Source organism: Prorops nasuta, unplaced genomic scaffold, assembly GCF_024137725.1.
Source record: "Prorops nasuta isolate Cenicafe-Biocafe unplaced genomic scaffold, Cenicafe_Pnas_1.2 PNAS00006, whole genome shotgun sequence".
Lineage (NCBI taxonomy): Eukaryota > Metazoa > Arthropoda > Insecta > Hymenoptera > Bethylidae > Prorops > Prorops nasuta.
Genome location: NW_027116803.1, coordinates 2,334,279 through 2,353,331, shown reverse-complemented (window position 1 = coordinate 2,353,331; position 19,053 = coordinate 2,334,279). Strand labels below are relative to the sequence as shown.

The following is a 19,053-nucleotide window of genomic DNA, read 5'->3' as shown; positions in this document are numbered from 1 at the left end:
GTACAAGCACACAAAAATCCACACATACTTTATCCCAGAGTAAACGGCTGGAGGCCATTTTGGTCCCTACCATATCGTTGAAGCGAGTGAGACGAGAACTACGGATCTAAGGACCCCTAAGCGTTTCTCAGCTTTGCGGAATTAAGAATTTAGAACAGTCGGTCAATCAAAGATTCATACCAGAGATAAAGGGATAGGCTAAGCCTGAGAGAAAAGAGTGGATGAGGAAAAGTGCGAGTAAGAAAGATAAATAGAGGAAGAGAAAGAGACAAGCTAGAGAGAGACATAGGTATGCAGTCACAATTGAAGCAAACGGAAAAAATACTTATATATAGACAAACAATCAGACTAAGCGAGTGACTACGGAACATCGAACACTCCGTTAAAATAATACGATTTTATATCACGTGGATGGAAACGAAGGATAGGTGACTTAGAGGTGCTGCTTGGTGAAGAATATCCTTACCTCCTCAGAAAGCTAAAATATTGGGCACCACATTTAATAATGCTTCGCTCTCCAGGAAGGCCATGCAATTCTGCATTACCCCCAGCTGGTTTAATGTATTTCTCTCATCGATACATTTTTCCCTTTTTCTATTTTTTAAAACAATCCACTATCATATTGTGAAACTAAGCACAATTGATTTTGCCATCTCGGAGTCTTGCGAAATTCATGGCCACTTTCGTTTGCTGCCTTAAAACTAGCTTAGCTCTAATGCCTTAAACGCTAGTATTACTTTAAGGTCTACAGAAACGGTGGAAACTTTGATTTGGTTTATCCGAGAGTTTCGCTTAATCGTCAGCCACAGCGGTTGATTATCTCCTAATTCTAAATCTGCTGTATCAAAAGGTACACCGTAATACTTGATAATCGCATAAAGAATCTTCATTTGTGTTTAAAGTCTTCAACATCATAGGTAAAGCTTCCTATTATCGTCTAGCTCAACTATCGAACGTTAAAGCTTATTACACTGTATATAGTGTATTTAATACCATTGGAGTAAATTGCAACACTAAAGTATCTTTGATTACAATCCCAAAACTCTTCGGCTATTATTCGAATAGAGTTACAGTCTAGTGTGAATTGAATTAATAGCTGCTTTATAGCCACGGATTTAAATTTAACGTTCGATCCTAAACGGATGGGACGTGACGAAAAAGCGAAGAATGATTAGATAAACCAAATTGTGCTCCTTCCTAAAATCGTTATACGATTTTATTATAAAAGATGGATGCACAGTTATCCAATGGTCTTTTACCTCACTGAGAATAACGTGATGAGCGAGATGATACAGAAGCACTGATGGTTCAGACAGACATCTGATGAATAGACCGAAAAGAAAATAAATCAACAACAGACAAATTACAGGTTTCCAGAATAGATTTTCTTTTATCTGACATTTGTACTATATAATGTTTTATCATATTTATAATTTTTTTGTCCCGTTTATTGTTAAGTTATCGTCTTCCCAGCTATTCTTCAAATATGAAATTGGATGTTCATGAACATGCAACATACACGTGACACTTATGGGAGTATCAAGCAGTCATCCGTAGGGTCGAAAGATACGTGCAAAGAGCGTCGAGAAAGATGAGAATGAAGAAATTATGCGAAAAATACTAGAATTCTGATATTTTTTATAGTAGTTTGCCCTTATTTAATCCTAGGCGAAAGCCTCAACCCGCACACTATTTTCTAAACAAACGTTAATTTTTCGCCTAATTGCTGATCTATCGAATTGTTTCTTTGCTCGTCTGTTAATTGAACACACCTGGACCGATTCGTGATTGCATTTTCGATAATTCATGAATAGAGGAATCACAGTAGAACGAGGATTTCCACCAATTTCGTAATATTGAGCAAACATTCCTTTGCTAATTTCATTTTAAACCCAAATTATTCGTCATTTCTCTATAGATGTCTGACAAACAGGTTGAATGCAATTATTTTCGCCTAGGATAATTGAATTCAATGAGAGATATCAATCACCGAGATAACAAGATGAATGAATATACAGCGATTATTTTGGCAAATGAAGAAAATGGAGAGTAAAAAGAGGAGAGACAATGGAAACAAAAGTGAAGGGAGGCATGCGCGCTTTTCAGAAATGTAATAAAACAATAAAATTCTAAATAGCGCAGTAAAGTGAAGTTAGCTGTGAGAAATTTCAGATGCGATTAACGTGTTGCTATTTTGGGTTTCTTCCCTCCCTGTCCCCCTTTTCTGTTTCTTGCCTTCTTCAGATTTTTACAATTACTGCGCTACACTTTTGTCGAACGTGCGTTGAAGATCAAACGATAAGAGGTTTTCTAAATTCTTATCAAGGTGTATTTCTGACTAGGATTTTAAGGATGATGTTTCAAAGTACGAAACTAACCCGAATACTAATGAGTTATACATATGTACTTATATGAAGTTTTCTGCTAGAAAACACATGGTACGAATGTCCATCTATTATATATATATATATATATATAAAAGATTGACTTTGGATTAGAAAAATGTAGGTAATACAAAATAAATAAGAAACGTGGATAGGGGAGGGTATTATGTTATTTATGAAATTTTTGTATTTAATCTCTTGCTGGTTGGGCAAATATTAATTAGAAAATGTATGAATCGGTCACAATCGAGGTGTATGTATAAAATGGTGAAATAATTAATCGTGCAGGAGCGAAAAACATATATTGAGTGTAAGGAGAGCGAGTTTTAAGTGAAATGTATAAGGGTAGGGAGGCAGACAGATAGATAGATAGATAGAGAGAGAGAAAATTAATAATTAAATTTGCCTTGATGTTTTCTGGCTTAGGGATAAATAGCGATTTGCTTCTGTGACCGAGAATGGAGAAGAGAGTCCGTCAGAGGATCCGTGAAAAGGCAATGGGCCAGTTTTAGCCAAGGTGACCTTGCGAGCGTAGAGCAGTCGGTCTCCAAAATGGCGGGTGGCGCCTCATCTTCAACGACGATGGATGCTCGGTGGGTACAAAGAGAATAGCAAGACGCTGTTGCTTTTCTTTTCAATGCCTCACTTGATAAAAACCTTTCTCTCGAATTTGCGAGAGATCAAGAGAGCTTCTCACGGCTTTTGGGGTAGGAAGGAACGTGTTACGCGTTCTCGAGGGATTTCTGGGTTTCTTTAAATCGCTCTGAACTACGAAAATATATACTTTTGGAAGCTTTAATCGAGTTTTTCTTTCTTTCTTATCTGTACACGCATATTATATAGTATATACACGCAGTCATATGTTTATATATGTATACCACACGTTTCTCACTATATATATAGGAATAAATAAATAAATATATATATATATATAATATACCATTTTCTCATCAGTATATATTTTTACGTGTACTCCATCTGTTCTTAATAGGATAAATTTTCGATATCCTCGTGCAGCCTGTACACGAACACTCATAGACAATTCCGGGTTTGACGATAAATTATTGTTTTTTATTTTAACTTTTCTTTTCTTTTACTTTAGATGTCTAAGGCCTAGAATTTAGGTACACAGATTTATGCTCGGGCTCTCTATAACCGTAGAAACTACCGAATGTGACTTTCTTATTAACTTTCCATCGCTTATTCTTCAATGACTTTGAAATATTACACGAAACTCCGCAGAAAAATTTGCCACAAGAAGATCTGATTAGCAATGTCTATCTCCATCGCTCAAAACAATTCTAAGGGGGGGGGGAATTAAATATCTACATTCTGCGAAAAACACAAACAATAAAATTCACCTTGATTTCCACGTTATTTAATTAATTATTCGTGAGAAGCGTGATTTACAGATTCTTTAATCATAGACTACAAGTCGCGAGGATCGGGGTCTACAGGGATTTTCACAATTTGTCAAGCTACCAAATCTACGTACAATCGAGTAAAAAAATAGAAGTCTTTCTCTGGAATATACATTTACGAGACACAAAGAAGAGGTTAAGCTTAACACGTGGGAATTAAAAAGAGGCAAGGGGAGGGGGGGAGGGGACATAGTGTTTTTACAAGCCGACGAGATTATTATTCATGAATGAGTAGAGATGCGATGCGGGATATTCTCCGTTATGGAAAGAAAGAAACGACAAATCCATCTGAATGGTGAATAGTAAAAGTACGAATGCGGTTGGGATAAGGCGGATTCTCGTCGACTCGTATAACAAGGGGAAAGTACAGAGCAGCCAAAAGGTTGGGATTTTAATGGGGTCTGGTGAATGTGGTCTTAAGAAGAGGACGTTGAAGACGATAGTGGAATTAGGAAAAACCAGGGTCTCATAGTATGTTACAAGAACAATATAAGAATACAGAGTAAGAGTAAGAGTAAGAGTAAGAAGAAGACGAAATGGAAAAACAGAGTGAGAGAGAGAGAGAGATAGAGAGAGAGAGAGAGAGAGAGAGAGAGAGAGAGAGAAAAGTTAATAGACAGGAGATAGGAAAAGGGAGAAGCAGCAGCAGCAGCAGCAACAGCAGCAGCAGCAGCATGATCGAGTTGTCAAAGGGCAGCGGTAGTAGAGGAGGAACCTCAGCTTCCAATACAGAGGGAGTCTGGCGATGGAAGTAGACGAAGGCGAAGACGAAGACGAAGAATCCGCTGACCTTCCTAGACGGCGTCGTTCTTTTCGATGCGCACGTTGTCGATGAAGAAACTTACTTGCCGTTTGAAGTTCGTGTCGTGCTTGTTGAAGGTATGGGCGTGGAGGGCCAAGGCTCCCGCTGCTGCTGGCTCAATAGCATTCAAGTGCTGCTGCATTTGGTGCTGTTGCTGAAGGAGCTGTTGGTGATGGTGGTGAAGGCTATTATGTTGTTGCTGTAGATGACGATATTGATGATGAAGATGATGATTTTTGTATCGATGATGGTGGAATTGGTGATTATGGGGATGATGGAAATCGGCGTAGCGATCGGTATAGGGATTAACGACGCCGGTAGAGGCACCCGAGGAAATTCCGGCAAGGCAGGAGGAGCCAACGGCGCTGATGCCGCTGATACTGAGGTTGCTGAGGTTGCTGGTAGTTGCGGCAGTGGCATTGGCAATGGCATTGCTGGCACCTGTCGAACCGGCAAGCAACGAACTGGTTAGTGCCGAGGACGACGTTTGCTTGTACGGTACCAGAGAGGTCATCAAGGATGGTCCCCTCGCCAGGGCCAACGACGACGAGCTCTGCAGACCCAAACCGCACGTCTTTCCCTGCCGCACGTGCGATTCGATACCTAATGATGCGTTTACGTTGCTGCTCCCGTGTTGCTGGAACGTTATTCCACCGCCGGAAACAGCGGTGGCTTTTAGCAATTGCTCCCGCAATTTTCCTCCCGTATCTTTGATCCGTTGCAACTCCGTTTCCAGCAGGGACACTTCCTTCTCCAGGGTTTGTATTCTCGCGTCTTTAGTCTCCATTATGGCAGTCAGCGTTGTACTCCCGGGTATGCCACCTGGCACCGCGACGCTACCCCCGAGGACGGTCCCGGTGCTCCCTCCACCCGCTACAACTGCCCCCGAGGACGCCGTCGACGCGTACGCCAGTTCCAGCTGCGTCTGGAGACTCTTCAGTGACTCGTTCGTCGCTTTGAGCTCCTTTACAACACAAGCAACAATACACCCAATTGGTTACTACCACTATGCCCACTCCTCACCGATAACCACCGTCTCTATCGCTCGAAACGCGCCGTGTGTGTGTCTTTCTTTCTCTATTCTCCAAAATATTCTCTGCTACGTTCCGTTTTATACGTATTGCTCTTTCCGTTACTCTAGTAAATTATAGACAATGTCGAGCAATCGTCGTTCAGTCGCAGTCGTCATTGGCCAGTCCACTGTACAGTCTGCGTTAAATTCGTCTAATCGACATTTTCTCTTTAATTTTTTATATAGATAATCGAGAAAGAAGCGGTGGTACGGAGAGACGTGTGCTTTGTGCTTTCTTTTGCATATTGCTTTTGCACGAGATTGCCCGCCGGGAGCACATGATTTCTCTTCCTACTTATCAAAATCGTAATTCACGCGGATTACTCATCGATTTTGCTTTGTTCGTTGTTCTGTTTCCCGGTGACGGGCAGCCTCGTGAAGGGCAAATGGCACCGACAGCGTCCCGGTTGACGAAAGAAAAGCGACGCTCCGCCGAGCTTCCATCCTCCTTCGTCTCGCAAAAAACAGATCGTCACTTCCGCAACTTTCGCTCTCCGTTATATTCAGCCCTCAATTTTCAACGAGGAATCTCATGGATCGATTGCTTCGCGTTCGCAAGGTCATTCATTGGCATTTGGCTGTTGTTTTCATTTTTTTTTGTTCTTTCTGGAAAAAATATCTTGCCTCATCGTTGCCTCGACTGGTAAATTTTCGCTTTCCTTTGCAGGATCATCTTCCGGACGCCGGGCGCCGCCGCAGTTCTTTCGCCCACCGCGACGTACGACCGACATCATTGTCCACATTTCGGCGCGCGGCGTTTCACAATCAATTTATTTTCTCTCTTCCCTTCCTCCCTTTGTATTTTTAAGAGAAAAAAAACTCAATCTCCTGCATCCTCTTTATTTCTAAAGCAGTTCTCCGCACTTATGAATCACACTCGGTCTCGTTTAAAAACTGACCATTTCCATCGAATTCCCTCGCTAATTTTTTCTCCCTAATCTCAATTGGGTTCTCGACGATTTCGAAACGCGCTCGCGTTACATATGGACAAGATCTCCAAGAGTGATAGTATGGGCATGCGTACTCGTGAGTTTGTTAATCCTCTCATTTTCTTATGCAGCGATTCAAAACTTTACAGCATTTATAACTTGACTTTAATCAAGATTCACGAATACGCAGCAAAATGAATTTACGTGTGTGATGTGGTAGCGGTACTCGCACTTCGATGATATGACTTGGATGCTATCAACGTCCTCGGAAGGGTCAGATGCGAGGTACCAGTGGGAGAGTGGGTGGGGGATGGTTGGTCAGTGTGAGGGGATTCGAGCTGCGAGTACCGTACGATTATAAAAGTGATGGAAGGTGTGTGGTAGATTGTAGAGGATAAGAGAGTAGATTACGCGAGGAGAACGGCGTCGTAAGACGGCATGTCGCACCAGGTCGGTGCCAAACAGTCGCAAAGTCCTCCCTTGGGCTTGGGAACGGCCTGCCTTCACGCGACTTGACGACTTTCGGACCGTCCCGCTGCTCGTGCATCGATTACGACGATTGGCGATGATAGTGGAAAGTCGTGACTGGCAAGAACGTGTCTGAGGCGTACAAGAACGAAAAAGAGAGACTAGATATAATTGCCTGAACATCCAGTGTGTCACAGCGATGATAAAACCATTTAAAGGCTGTGCATATAAGATATATAATATAATATAATAGTATATCAATATAGTTCCAATGGTATACGTTGTTCTGGGAAAATGATCCCTCGACAAAAAGCACCTAATGACTTTTTACTAAAATTTTTCCATGTAAAGAACTCCATAAGTTGCCTGGAAGAAAATATTTTCAACTAAATTTCAATTTTTGCTATTTCACTGTTTTGTCGAATGTTTAAATATATATATTAGACTATAGAATCTAATTTATCTAAGTCTAACACGTGCCTGGCAAGATCAAAGTTTTTCAGATAACCTTACTTTCTAAACTAGGATGCTAATAGAATAAATTTTATGAAGAATAGTAGATGCGAAAATTTAGTAATACTGAAAGTCTAAAACCTAATGGTTTCTAGTTTGCTTTGTGGCCAAAAATCATTTTTCCCACACCGTATACGTAAAACAGAAAGATCATTCAGTATGTATAATATTGAATGTATACATGATAAAAGAAAACACATCGTTTTGGCATAGTATAAATGGGGTTTGTATGCCCTATGTTATGAGAAAGAGAACGTGACTATTCGTGGAAAGAAATGATGAATAATTATTCTCTTGGGGATCGTGAACCAAAAGTCACGCGCAGTCAGACTCCTGTAGTGTCAATTTTCATATTCGTGCTCTTCAAGAAGAAAAGCAAGTTTTTTTTTCCAAATTTCAGCTGCTGTTTATAACTTCTTGATTTTTAATTTTGCCCGATCGTTTATTGAATTTTTATTTATTTTTTGTGTTAATCAACTGAATTAAGTCATTCAGTATTAAGAAAAATCAGCTTATACAGATCCTCCTCTTATCATTAACATCTGATCAGTGACTTTAAGAAAGCAGCGTGCAAACTTTTGTGAGCTAAGCGAGTGATTTCTAATTTTCACTGAGCCTCTTCCTTTTCTCTTTAGGTCTTTTCCAATTTTCTCAACTAAAACATTCATCCAATTTCATGCGTCTGGCCAATTTCGCCATTTTCCACTAGATTACAGCTCTCTTATACAAATGATTTCCAAAGCCAATTATCAGGATGCCTATAATAATTTGTACTCTCGCTTACTGTAAATAGCGAAGCATGCAACAATATAGGCCGATCGTTCAATTTTATTCAGCCAATGACGTCCGTCATGTCAACTGTTCCAATTTATTTTGAGTCTTAAGGCCTAGTTTTAATTTAAGAAATATAACGAGAAAATTGGAAATAGAGATTTTCTAATAAAATTAGAACTATCGTAAAGAAACTCGCGTGACTTTTGGCCTAAATTAAAATTGCGTACACATATACGTACCCTTACCAAGAAGGAATTTCATTCTCAAGTTTATATAACCTGACAGAGGTTGAGCGTGCTGCCACTCTGTCAGAGGGCTCAGCCTACTACGACAGGACATCGCTAAACTGACCTTGCTCCACCGATCACATTTTTCCTCTCCATTCATCTTAATCGAATTAATGAGAAATATCTGAATAATAGAATTTTGACAGAAAGCAGCATCTTTCTCATTTGTCTTAATGTATTTTGAAACTGATGATTCGCCACTTTCCGCTGGACAATTTATTGATGAAAGAGTGTGCGAGGGGTTCAAGGTCAACATGTAAAGTCTTAATTTGTATGCAGTGTTTTGTCTTTATTGGGGAGCAGGTCGGGGTTTGCTTCGATTCCTTCGGGTCTTTCGAAATAAAGTGTTTCTCTAAGGAAATATCAGTGTACCTGGTGGGTCCTTCGCAGTGGGTCTCGGAATCCTAATTTCACGGTCGAGATGGGCTTAATTTGGTGTCGATGATGAAGATGGTCATGGGCGATATTAATGACGATGTTGATGACTGATGATTGTTGTTGTACTTGTTGTTAAACGGGGTGGAGGGGCGGATGCGGGCGTGACCCCCCGTGAAAGAGGGTGGCTAACGTCTTATCACCTACACATCCAAAGCAGCTCATTCCACGCATTCCAATCACAGCGTATATATTCCTTTATTATCTGCCTTTTCTAGTTTCTTTCAGGTTTCCCGCTGGTCGTTCTTGGTTACTCGTTAGTGCAAAGAGTGAAAAGAAAGACAGGGTGGGAGGAGGAGGAGGGTATAAACATAGACTAACAATAGGAGACAGAGGTAGAGGGAAAGTAAGAATTAAAGATTCAGAGCGAGAGAAAGAGAGAAAAAGAACAGAAATATTGAAATATTCGAATATCTTGTAGATAGAATCTTATGTGGGATCGGAAAATAGATTTGTTGTGATCTCTAGAGACTTATTGGTCTATTAGTATGATATTTCAAACAAAAGGAAATGGAAAATCTACAGGGTGTCCCATGTTGAAAAATCTAAATAGAGGAGAGGATTTTAAGAAGTCAGCCTTTTTATATAAATTGATCAGGTTTAGGCATTAAAATTAAAGACTCTTTAATAATTTTGTAATTAAAGGTTAAAAAAAAATCTTAAAATTCCCTCCCCAAGCTTAATTTATCTTGTTAGGAAAGAGGCGAAAATTGATTCTGCTCTATTTTCCGGATTTTATCAAATTGATGTTTGGATAATTAGGAAGCGATCGAGGCTTATGGCAGGTATAGCACAAGGTAAATCGAATCGAAACAGAATCTGGTAACTTATGCAAATATAAGCTCTAAAGCAGGCTTTCTAACTGAAGCCTCTAAAATTACTGTCGCTTCTAATTGATTGCGAAAAAATAAATATAGAAATAGGAAATTGACGAGCAAATTTTTACACGATGCACCCCTGAAAACGTTGACAGAGCATTATTGCAAATAAAAAATGGTACAATTGAAGACAAAATCTGACATGTAAAAATTTGATAGACACCTCCAATCTTTATTCGCAGAGAATAAAGGTTTGAGGCTAGAAATATAGCGAGAAGTAGAATTTATTTTAATGATAAAATCTGAGATCTTATTTGTCACAATACCAGCTTCAGCTTCGCGATAAAATACTCGTGCTTGGATTTCAGTGCTAGAGGGATCGTTAAACAATCAGCGAGAGCCCGAAGACAAAGACGTGCCTAGGATTTCTGACGATCAGCCGGTGGGGGAAACGAGAAAGAAAGCTTATTCCTCTATAAGGGGAGGGAATAAAATATAAAATAGAAAGGAAGAATGGAAAAGGAAGAAACGACCATCGCAACCCAGCAGTAACCGCATTCGGTACGTGCTTCGTGTCTGGTGCTCTTCACTTTGCTCTACTTTCCTATTTTTTGACTTTGCACAGTTGGGAATGCCACTCAAGCCACGTAAATTCCACCTAAGTCCTACACCAACATATCTAACAGGCACATTTACCAGAATGCAAGGACCTGACCAAACGGATGCGACTAAAATTCGTGAAATCCTTTAATTTCCAATGTTTTTAATCCAATAATCAAGTTTCTTTATTCCCTGCACACTTTAATAGATAATTGGACACGATATTCTCAGGTTGATTATCGTTGTAAATTGCTCGCAAAAGAAACGAGCGAAACGTGATAAAATTGTGGGTGGAATTTTCTTGTCGCATCCGCATGCCAAGGGTAAATACTATAGGTCGGGGAGTAGAAAAGGACTATAAGTACGAGAACGGTCTCGGATATACGGCTACAACTGCTACAACTGCTCTAAAATGAATTACGCATGGGTGAATTATGATGGCAGTGTTTATGAAGGCACGAAGAAGCTCTCGGGCAATGAGTATAATAATGGAATGCTGTTTGCTGTGTTTGATGTTGCGTTGATATTATGCTGGCTTGAGAAATATGCGAGTTCCGTGTTCTCGTTCCTTTGAAACAGCGGATCGTAAAGTTTGTTCTGACTAAACGTGTTTTTTATCATGAGAAGAATTCTGTCTTGCAAAAATAATAAAAAAACAATTCCGTCTCCAAATAGGTGATAAAAGTACGTGTTACTCCTGGGAGTATCGCGTAAAACCATCAAACGGACTTTTAATTACTCGTGAAGCTAATTGATTCGTTAAATTTAGTTACTCTTCCTGGATTAACCAGAATTTCACTTTGATTTATTTTACGATTCTGTCTTGTATTTCTTGCTCCGAGTATCAATCATCAGTCAAACGTTGTCCCTAACGGCGCAAGAAAAGCTGTTCCATTAGTCGATAAATTTGTATAAATATATTTAACGCGCGATGATATATGAGACGAGAGAGAGAGAGAGAGAGAGAGAGGTTCGCGTCCTGTTTATTTTTATGAAAAGTTAAAGATTGAAATAGAATGAGAAAAAGAAAGAGAGAATAAGAGTAATAGCGAGAAAGATGAAGATCCCAAAGAAAGATTTTGGAAAGCTTCATGAAATTGCGTGTTTGCAGAGTATAACGTACCTTGTTTGGGATGAGTTATAGAATTATAGTAATCGTTGTGTGTGGACGAGTCAACTGGCTCTCTGTGGAGAGTGATGAAAATACGAAAGTCTCAAAAAGCATGACGAGAGAGAGAGAGAGAGAGAGAGAGGCGAAATATAATTTCATAAGAGTTTCATATAAATAAAAAAGCAGCTGAAAGCGCAATGGAACTCTACTTGCAAGCAACTACGTACAACAGTAGACAGCGACATGTTGATTATGCCTCATATACGTATAAGATATGTCTTTATGTATATTGTGATCAGCATATACATATTATACACATACATATACATACATTTACTGATGGCAATGATGATTATGATTAGGTACGGGAACACAGATATTATTGAAATAGATTAATGTATATATAAATGAGCGAGACACAATCGTTGAATTGAGCAAGTGAGAGGAGTGATAGATACTTATACTATTGATTTATATATATATATATATATTATATATATATATATTCTATAGTATAGATATTATTTATATGAGCGAATGATTTAGAAATAGTTTAAGGACCTGCTTCTGGGCCATAGACTGCATCTGCTGGAACATGATCCTTTCCTCCTCTTTCCCTGCAACAGCAGAAAGCAACGAGAAGCTCTTCGATCGGCCAATACAGCTTGCGAGAACAGCATCGATATTGATTTTTTTTTTTTCATTTTTTTACACTTTTCGCGTTCTGTCAATAACTTTATTTTAATTTAATGACCCTGTTTTGCTTTTACATACTTCCCCGTGAAACAGTAAAAATGCAACTACAACTTTTAACTCCCCCCGTGATAAATAAACGTGAACAATGAGCTTTTTTATGGCCACTCAATCCCAATGTTTCACAGCCAGATACAGAAGCTGCAAAATTAAATACATTTGCAATGGAAGTGTTAAAGACCAAAGACTTTCTTAAGCCGGTGCAACCAAAGTGACTTGTATCTGCCTGTTTAACTGTAAATGCACAATGAAAAATTCATATAATAATATATATAAAATTTGCGGTATTTGCACCTTCTTCCAAAGGTCTATTTCCACAATATTTATACGTATAAATAAAAGACAATTTTAAAGCTGCTATTTCGCACAAATTAGTCTAGATTATAGAGTTCTCGCATCGCGAACGCATTTGTAGCTTGTGTGGGAATAGTGTGAGCCCAGATGCACATGCATGCATTTATCAAACCCGTGTAGGTATATAAAATTGCGTTGAAGCCACGTGGAATCGACTCGTTTACAAAAATGCATATAGAATTAACACATCGTCAAAATCGTATTTCTCGAAAATTATTAAACCCGCTTCGATATTTCCAGCAAGAAGCCCTTCACCAGATTCAGACATATTTTTCGATAAGCTTGCACTGCTGGAGCTCGCCACCGAGTTTCCAATATAAATCTCCAACTATTTTCCATTAACTTCGCGAGTCTTCAGTTAAACAATCAGATTTAAAACTCCATTTTCTTTCGATCTTAAAGTAATAAAATAAAATTTGCACCAATCGTTCTATATATACTTAAGATTAAAGTAAAAAATATTGATCAAGTGAATGCCAAATTAATCAACTAATTATAATCCCTACATGATTGTCGCATAAAGCGAAGGAGCAATGTTTTTTGAAAATCCGGATCATGTACGACAGAACAAAATAATTCTTCAACGAGTCAGAAATACTCGAAGCAGCGAAATATAAGAAAAATTATTGTCATTATATTATCTTACAGAAAATAACTGATTTTTTGCCATAGTTATTAAATTTTAAACAAAGGACAATACAGAGTCTCTTTGGTTAAAGCGACGTATGATGCCAGGAGGGATTATCAATTGTTCTAGGTTGTTCCAATATCACTCGCGAATGAATTAATACCAACAACACAACCCCCCTTGTTTTTACCGGGATTCACTAGAGTTCCTTCTCCTTTTTGCGATTCTTTACAACCAGAATTTCGACTTGGAAGATATCCTACTGGAAAGACCGGTGCTCTGCGTTACTTAAAAACTGGACTTCCCAATTCTTATCGACGTGACTCTTTTTTCATCATTTTCCTTCAACTTGAACTCTTAATTTGAACAAAAGCGCGATTAGACTGGCCCTCGAAGAAGCGATGAGCTGATAAAACTGTCCTCCCGATCTTCGGTTATTAGTTATAATCCAATCCACAAATAGATCCATGAAGCGGTTGCAGCTAAGCGAATGAAATTTGTGCGCCTCGCCGATAGAATATACATCGTATTCAGTGGTATTACTTATTTTAGAAAACACGATCCTTGAAATGTGAGTGAGCTGTTGTTGTTTTTTTTTCAGTGTTGTTTATAGTCGTTGAATCCATGCTGTGTAAGAAGGTTTCCTCTCGTGTGTATGGGCGAACGCACGTGCGGCAGGGTGACCTTTGTCCTGTATTCTCGAGAATTCATATTATCACGATTTTTTGCACTACTGGAATGAGAAGGCCGTGGCACTTTTGTTGTTCCACCGGCTCCCTTTATTGCCCTCGGTGGCGAGTCTACGCAATTACCCTAATCATCTGACGAAAATTTCGAGTACAGAAAAGAGATTCCCACTTTTCCACGTTTTCACCATCCCTGACGCTTCCCCGAAACCAATTACATCTAGTACACCACATTTTTCTCAAACAAAATTTTGCTCCCATTGGGACCAAGCAGCCAATATCAGTTACCCTTTTCAATTCTGTTCAATTTCTTATGAATGTTTTCAATATTTATTGTATACAGAAAAGATCTGTAAGACCTGTTCGTTGATTTTGTTTCTTGTTTAACATTAAAGCTACCATCAGCGGTTATACGACCATAAACACACGTGTGTGAATGATTAATCGATAGTTTTAGTTTTTAATGATCTCGAAGCTCTTTTCTTACTCGTGAGAAAAGTAGAGGGAAGCGCGACATTCGGTTTAAAAATGTTCAGAATTGATCGAACAAGAGGTAGTGCTAATTGACGCGATAGAATAATGAAAAATGATGAAGGAAATAATAAAACGAGTATCTCACCCATCCCCTTGTTTTGAACAAGCTCAAGGAGCTTTTTGATGCTTTCGTCCCGAGCTTGCAGCGTTTGTTTCTGTGTCTCTATCCTTAGTTCTAATTCCTGCAATGAGAAATAAACATTTTAATATTGTACTTAGATTTATATATATATATATATATATATATTTTTTTAATAATTTAACGAGCGATGTGTTATCAGTGGCATATAGTATGAAAATGCACATATAAAAGTTGAAGCGTCGTAAACTAATTTACTGTTTTAATATACTATAGATTTCAATGTTCGTAAACAAAGGCACCGCAATTAGTGTTATGGCGAGCTTGGAGGAAGCAGCAGCTAGTATCGGATCGTGCGTCGTTAGTAGATAGTGGCCTTGCTTGGCGACCGTATAACGAATTTAGGACACCCTTTTCATGCCGACAACGTTATTATCCAAACGAATTAGACACCAGCTAGCATTCTCCCTTCATTTTCCATGTGGTGCATTTATACCAGCCTCTTTACACTCGTTAAAACAAATCACAAATTGTTTTGCGTCCTCTCCTAATGGCCATCGCACCCATTTTAACCCTGTAATTTATTTCTGGAATAACCAAATAATCCCATCCAGACAATCCCAGCTGAATCATCACTGAATTAATTATTCGTTAATATACAGCGTATTTTACTTTGGAGATTTGAATGAAACATGAAATGCAGTGTATTAATTCAAGCCACTTTATTCTTCCTGTGTCCACACAATTTGTCTGGCAGTATAACGGTATCTCGACAAGCGGAAGCCTGAAATGATGGGTGGAGTCGGGGGGGTGGGGGGGGGGGGGGGTGGGGAAGTTGCTTGGACTTGAAGAAATTCGAGTAGATGGACCGAGACACGATTGCTGGTTTTGATAATGAGAAAGGAACGCTGCGAGAAAGCTGTTTCATAATCTGGCCAACCGCCAAAAGGGGACCAGTTGCTTCCCGCGAAAGATCTATATACGTTTGACCACCATTTGCTCCAATTAATTCTGCTCGACTGCCACTACATCTATTGATAAAATGACACTTTATTACGATACATTTGTAACGCCATATTATTAAGACACACTACAAAACTTTCTCAACAATTGCGTTATATTATTATAATTTTTGCAAGGAGAAGAATAATGAATTTAAATAATTATTGTATACCAACGGTATCAATAACGAAGGTCGTATCATAAGGTTTAATATCTTTTATTTCATCCTTGAGATTAATCTCTGGGGAACAACTGTTGATTACTGTTATTGTCGCGGTTCTAAATTTCGCAGAGCCGCAAGATTGTTTCCGGAGCCACAAGCTGGTGCCTTAATAGAATTACCGGTGATGTTCGTCGCTGCCAAGATTTCCGGAAATGCCAGAGTCGTTGGCAGACAATCGGTCGTTTACCTCTCCTCTATTTTCGGCCTGAAATATGCCGAGCAAAAGTCGATAAACCGTTTCACTCAGCGATCTACCAATCGCGCTATAAATTATTTCGCTGCCTCAAATAGGAACGGACGAACGAAAATCGAAACTTTGATATTTATTCAGCTCCAGTGAAGAGTTGCTCTGCGAATCTTCCTATTAAAAATTTATACGTAGTATATTTCAAACTATTTTTTCTAAACTAGTCATAAAAAAAGTTTAACTTGCGATATAAATTGCTTCGCACTAATCATTTGTCGAAGAAAGCAATCCATGATATCTCGACGATCTAGATGCTGAAGCGAGGTAAACTTTGGTGCGAAAGGATCAAAGTTTTGGAGGAAAAAAGATAGCTCGAAAAAGAAATGGAGCAATTGGATACCCGATTATATAGAGAGATCCTCTCTTGAACCTGTGAGTATTTCAAGGATTCGTTTGGAAGTCATAGGTTTACACCCCTTCCACCTCGAAACTTCCGTTTCCTTGCTGTCATCCCCATTATTCTCGATTATGGAAGATTCTTCCAAGGCGTTCTCTGTTGAAGGCCAACGCGATCATCCCTTTATATTCACTATCAAAATTAGTTTTCGACGTCAAACAGCAAATACGTCAAATTCTATTTATTACTTAATCCATTTAAAAACCTAATTCGCCTCAACAATCTTATTAAATTCTTCGATCGATTTTTGCCATTTTTCGCCGTCATTTTTAAATATACTCTGCATTAAATTAAATAATTTCTTCGCCTCATAATGAAATCTCACCTTTATCGTTTCTTGGAGTATGGCTATTTCCCTTGTGAGGTGTTCATTTTCATTACACAAAACTTCCATTTGTTGCTGCATTTCTATACTCGGGCCTCGCATCCTTAACCTAAGCTCCTCCTCCAATTGTCGAACCATCATACTTTGTTTCTGAAAAAGAGAAAATTAAAAATATTAATATTTTTCGTATAACTTCTGTATCTAATAGTACAGATTAGAGGATTAACATCTTAATGGATAATGAAATGTATAATTATATAACAGTTTGTAATGAATGTGAATTTAGTCGATTGTGCTACAACTAATTTTGCTGCAGGCCTAAATCGTTTTTATTGATTTTAGAATTTGTAAAAGATTGCCCGAGATTTGTCGAGACGTTTTAAAAGCTTCACTTGGCGGATATTTATAAGGCAGAGAGACATGGAGAAGAATGATGTTTTCATGGAAAGGGTGCAAGGGTGTAAGAAATGCTTAATAGGATTTCGTCTTAAGAGGGGCTTCGTTTCAATTTTAAACTCCCTTACCTTTCCTGTGCTTTAGTACTATACTTCCAAACCCAATTCCGTGCTATCCTAATTCAACCCTTCGATTTAACAATCGACCATTCTTGTCAATATTTCCGCACTTTAAAATTCATCATTGTCCTACATTCTTTTCTATCATTAGATATTTCATATATTTTCTTGATATTTAATTTAATTTACTTTAATTAACTACATTTTTCAATGGAAATTGATTAAAAAAAAATTGGTTATCTAAAGTTAATTTTCTTGATTGAAAACTCTTGAAAATATTAAGAAAAATCAAACAAGCATTTAATAAAGATTTCTATGAGATTAAATCTTTACAAATTTAGGAGAGTATTCGTAGAAGAAATGAAATTACTTTAGGTTAGATGACCAGTTATAATTCTGGAATGGAAAATAGGACGTCGCCGTACTCGCCGTAGAGACAAGCAAAATGAAGAAAAGAATTTCTACTTCGGATCATCGCATTCCTGAATCACTAATAGATCTAAGCAATAAGAATTTCCATTTTTATCCAATTAAATGAAAAAAATATCACTTTTTCATATAAAAGTGTATACATAAATATTACAAAAAGATATGATTGATTATATATATCTTCAGTGAAATGAAAAAATCAAAGCTAATCTATTTAAAAGTTGGATTGAATAATAAAGTAACTTTTTCAACCTAAGATTTATTCATAGCCAGTTATACCGATGCTGATATGAATAAATAGTTTACATTAATTTTTATTATTTCATATCATAAGGTATGTACACCTTATATGCGTATACCATAACGTAAGGCTGAAATACTTTCAACATTAAAAATTCATTTCACTATTTTTGCAGTGCAGTGATAGACATAAATCTTATTATATATTAGTATATAGTCTGGTGTTCAAAATTCCAAATGTCCTATCTCCATATATTTCAGCCCGAGCAAACACGCTAATTCGAAGCATATGCGTCCACCAAGAAAACACATCTTTCTCAAGAACCTCTGTCCCCTATTATGTAAGCAGGAAATGTTCTTCTCAAGAAATAATTTTTAAACTGCATCATCCACCCGACAGAGTTTTTAGAAAATTTAAATTTAGAAGCACTACCGAAAGATTTAAAAACTAATATCTTCATTTAACAAGATTTATAGGAAGTATATAACTATAAAGACGATATTTTTAAAAGGGCCGGATATCTTTGATAAAAAAATGTTCGAAAAAAGTTGGTAAATAATTTAGTTTGTAGAAAATTAATTATTTCACTATAACAATTATATCGACGACCGAGCAAAGACCTAGTTACTGATGGTACATACAACAGTCAATACTCGAAGGTGTAAAATGGATCCAGAGCTTTTGTCGAGGTCGTCGTACTCCGGATCGATCCTTTCCAAGAAGGTTTGCCAGCGTAACACAGAGGCCATAACACATTGCGGCTTTAACCCTTATTTTAAATCTCTCCATTCATTATAAATTATCCGAAAATTTCGAATACTTAAAATCTTTTAAAACAAGTAATGCAATATGGATACTTGAGTCACAATCTGGATTTCACAAATCTATGTATCTACAAATAATTATAATTTTTAAAGGAACTTGTATTTTTTCCTGTAACGAATAATGACTGCACGGAACGAATTTCCGTGCGTGTAAAAGAACTGCACGAATAGGCCCTTTAAACCTCGCAAATCATTAACTTTT

The 19,053-nt window shown here is 37.9% G+C and overlaps 1 protein-coding gene across 5 annotated transcripts in view; it reads right to left on the bottom strand.

The window, feature by feature from the left end:
- Positions 1 to 19,053, bottom strand: part of brp (bruchpilot) — a 51,786-nt gene that overhangs the window by 20,174 nt on the left and 12,559 nt on the right. The window contains exons 2-6 of one of the 5 annotated variants that reach the window (XM_066728792.1): positions 16,843 to 16,992; positions 14,655 to 14,751; positions 12,176 to 12,231; positions 7,020 to 7,208; positions 4,651 to 5,571 (exon numbers count right to left, since the gene is read on the bottom strand). In XM_066728792.1, the coding sequence (XP_066584889.1) occupies positions 4,651 to 5,571; positions 7,020 to 7,208; positions 12,176 to 12,231; positions 14,655 to 14,751; positions 16,843 to 16,992 (1,413 nt within the window). Of the gene's footprint in view, positions 1 to 466; positions 479 to 4,650; positions 5,572 to 7,019; positions 7,209 to 12,175; positions 12,232 to 14,654; positions 14,752 to 16,842; positions 16,993 to 19,053 lie in introns of all 5 variants that reach the window. The other 4 variants (XM_066728793.1, XM_066728795.1, XM_066728796.1 and 1 more) reach the window with 4 other exon arrangements.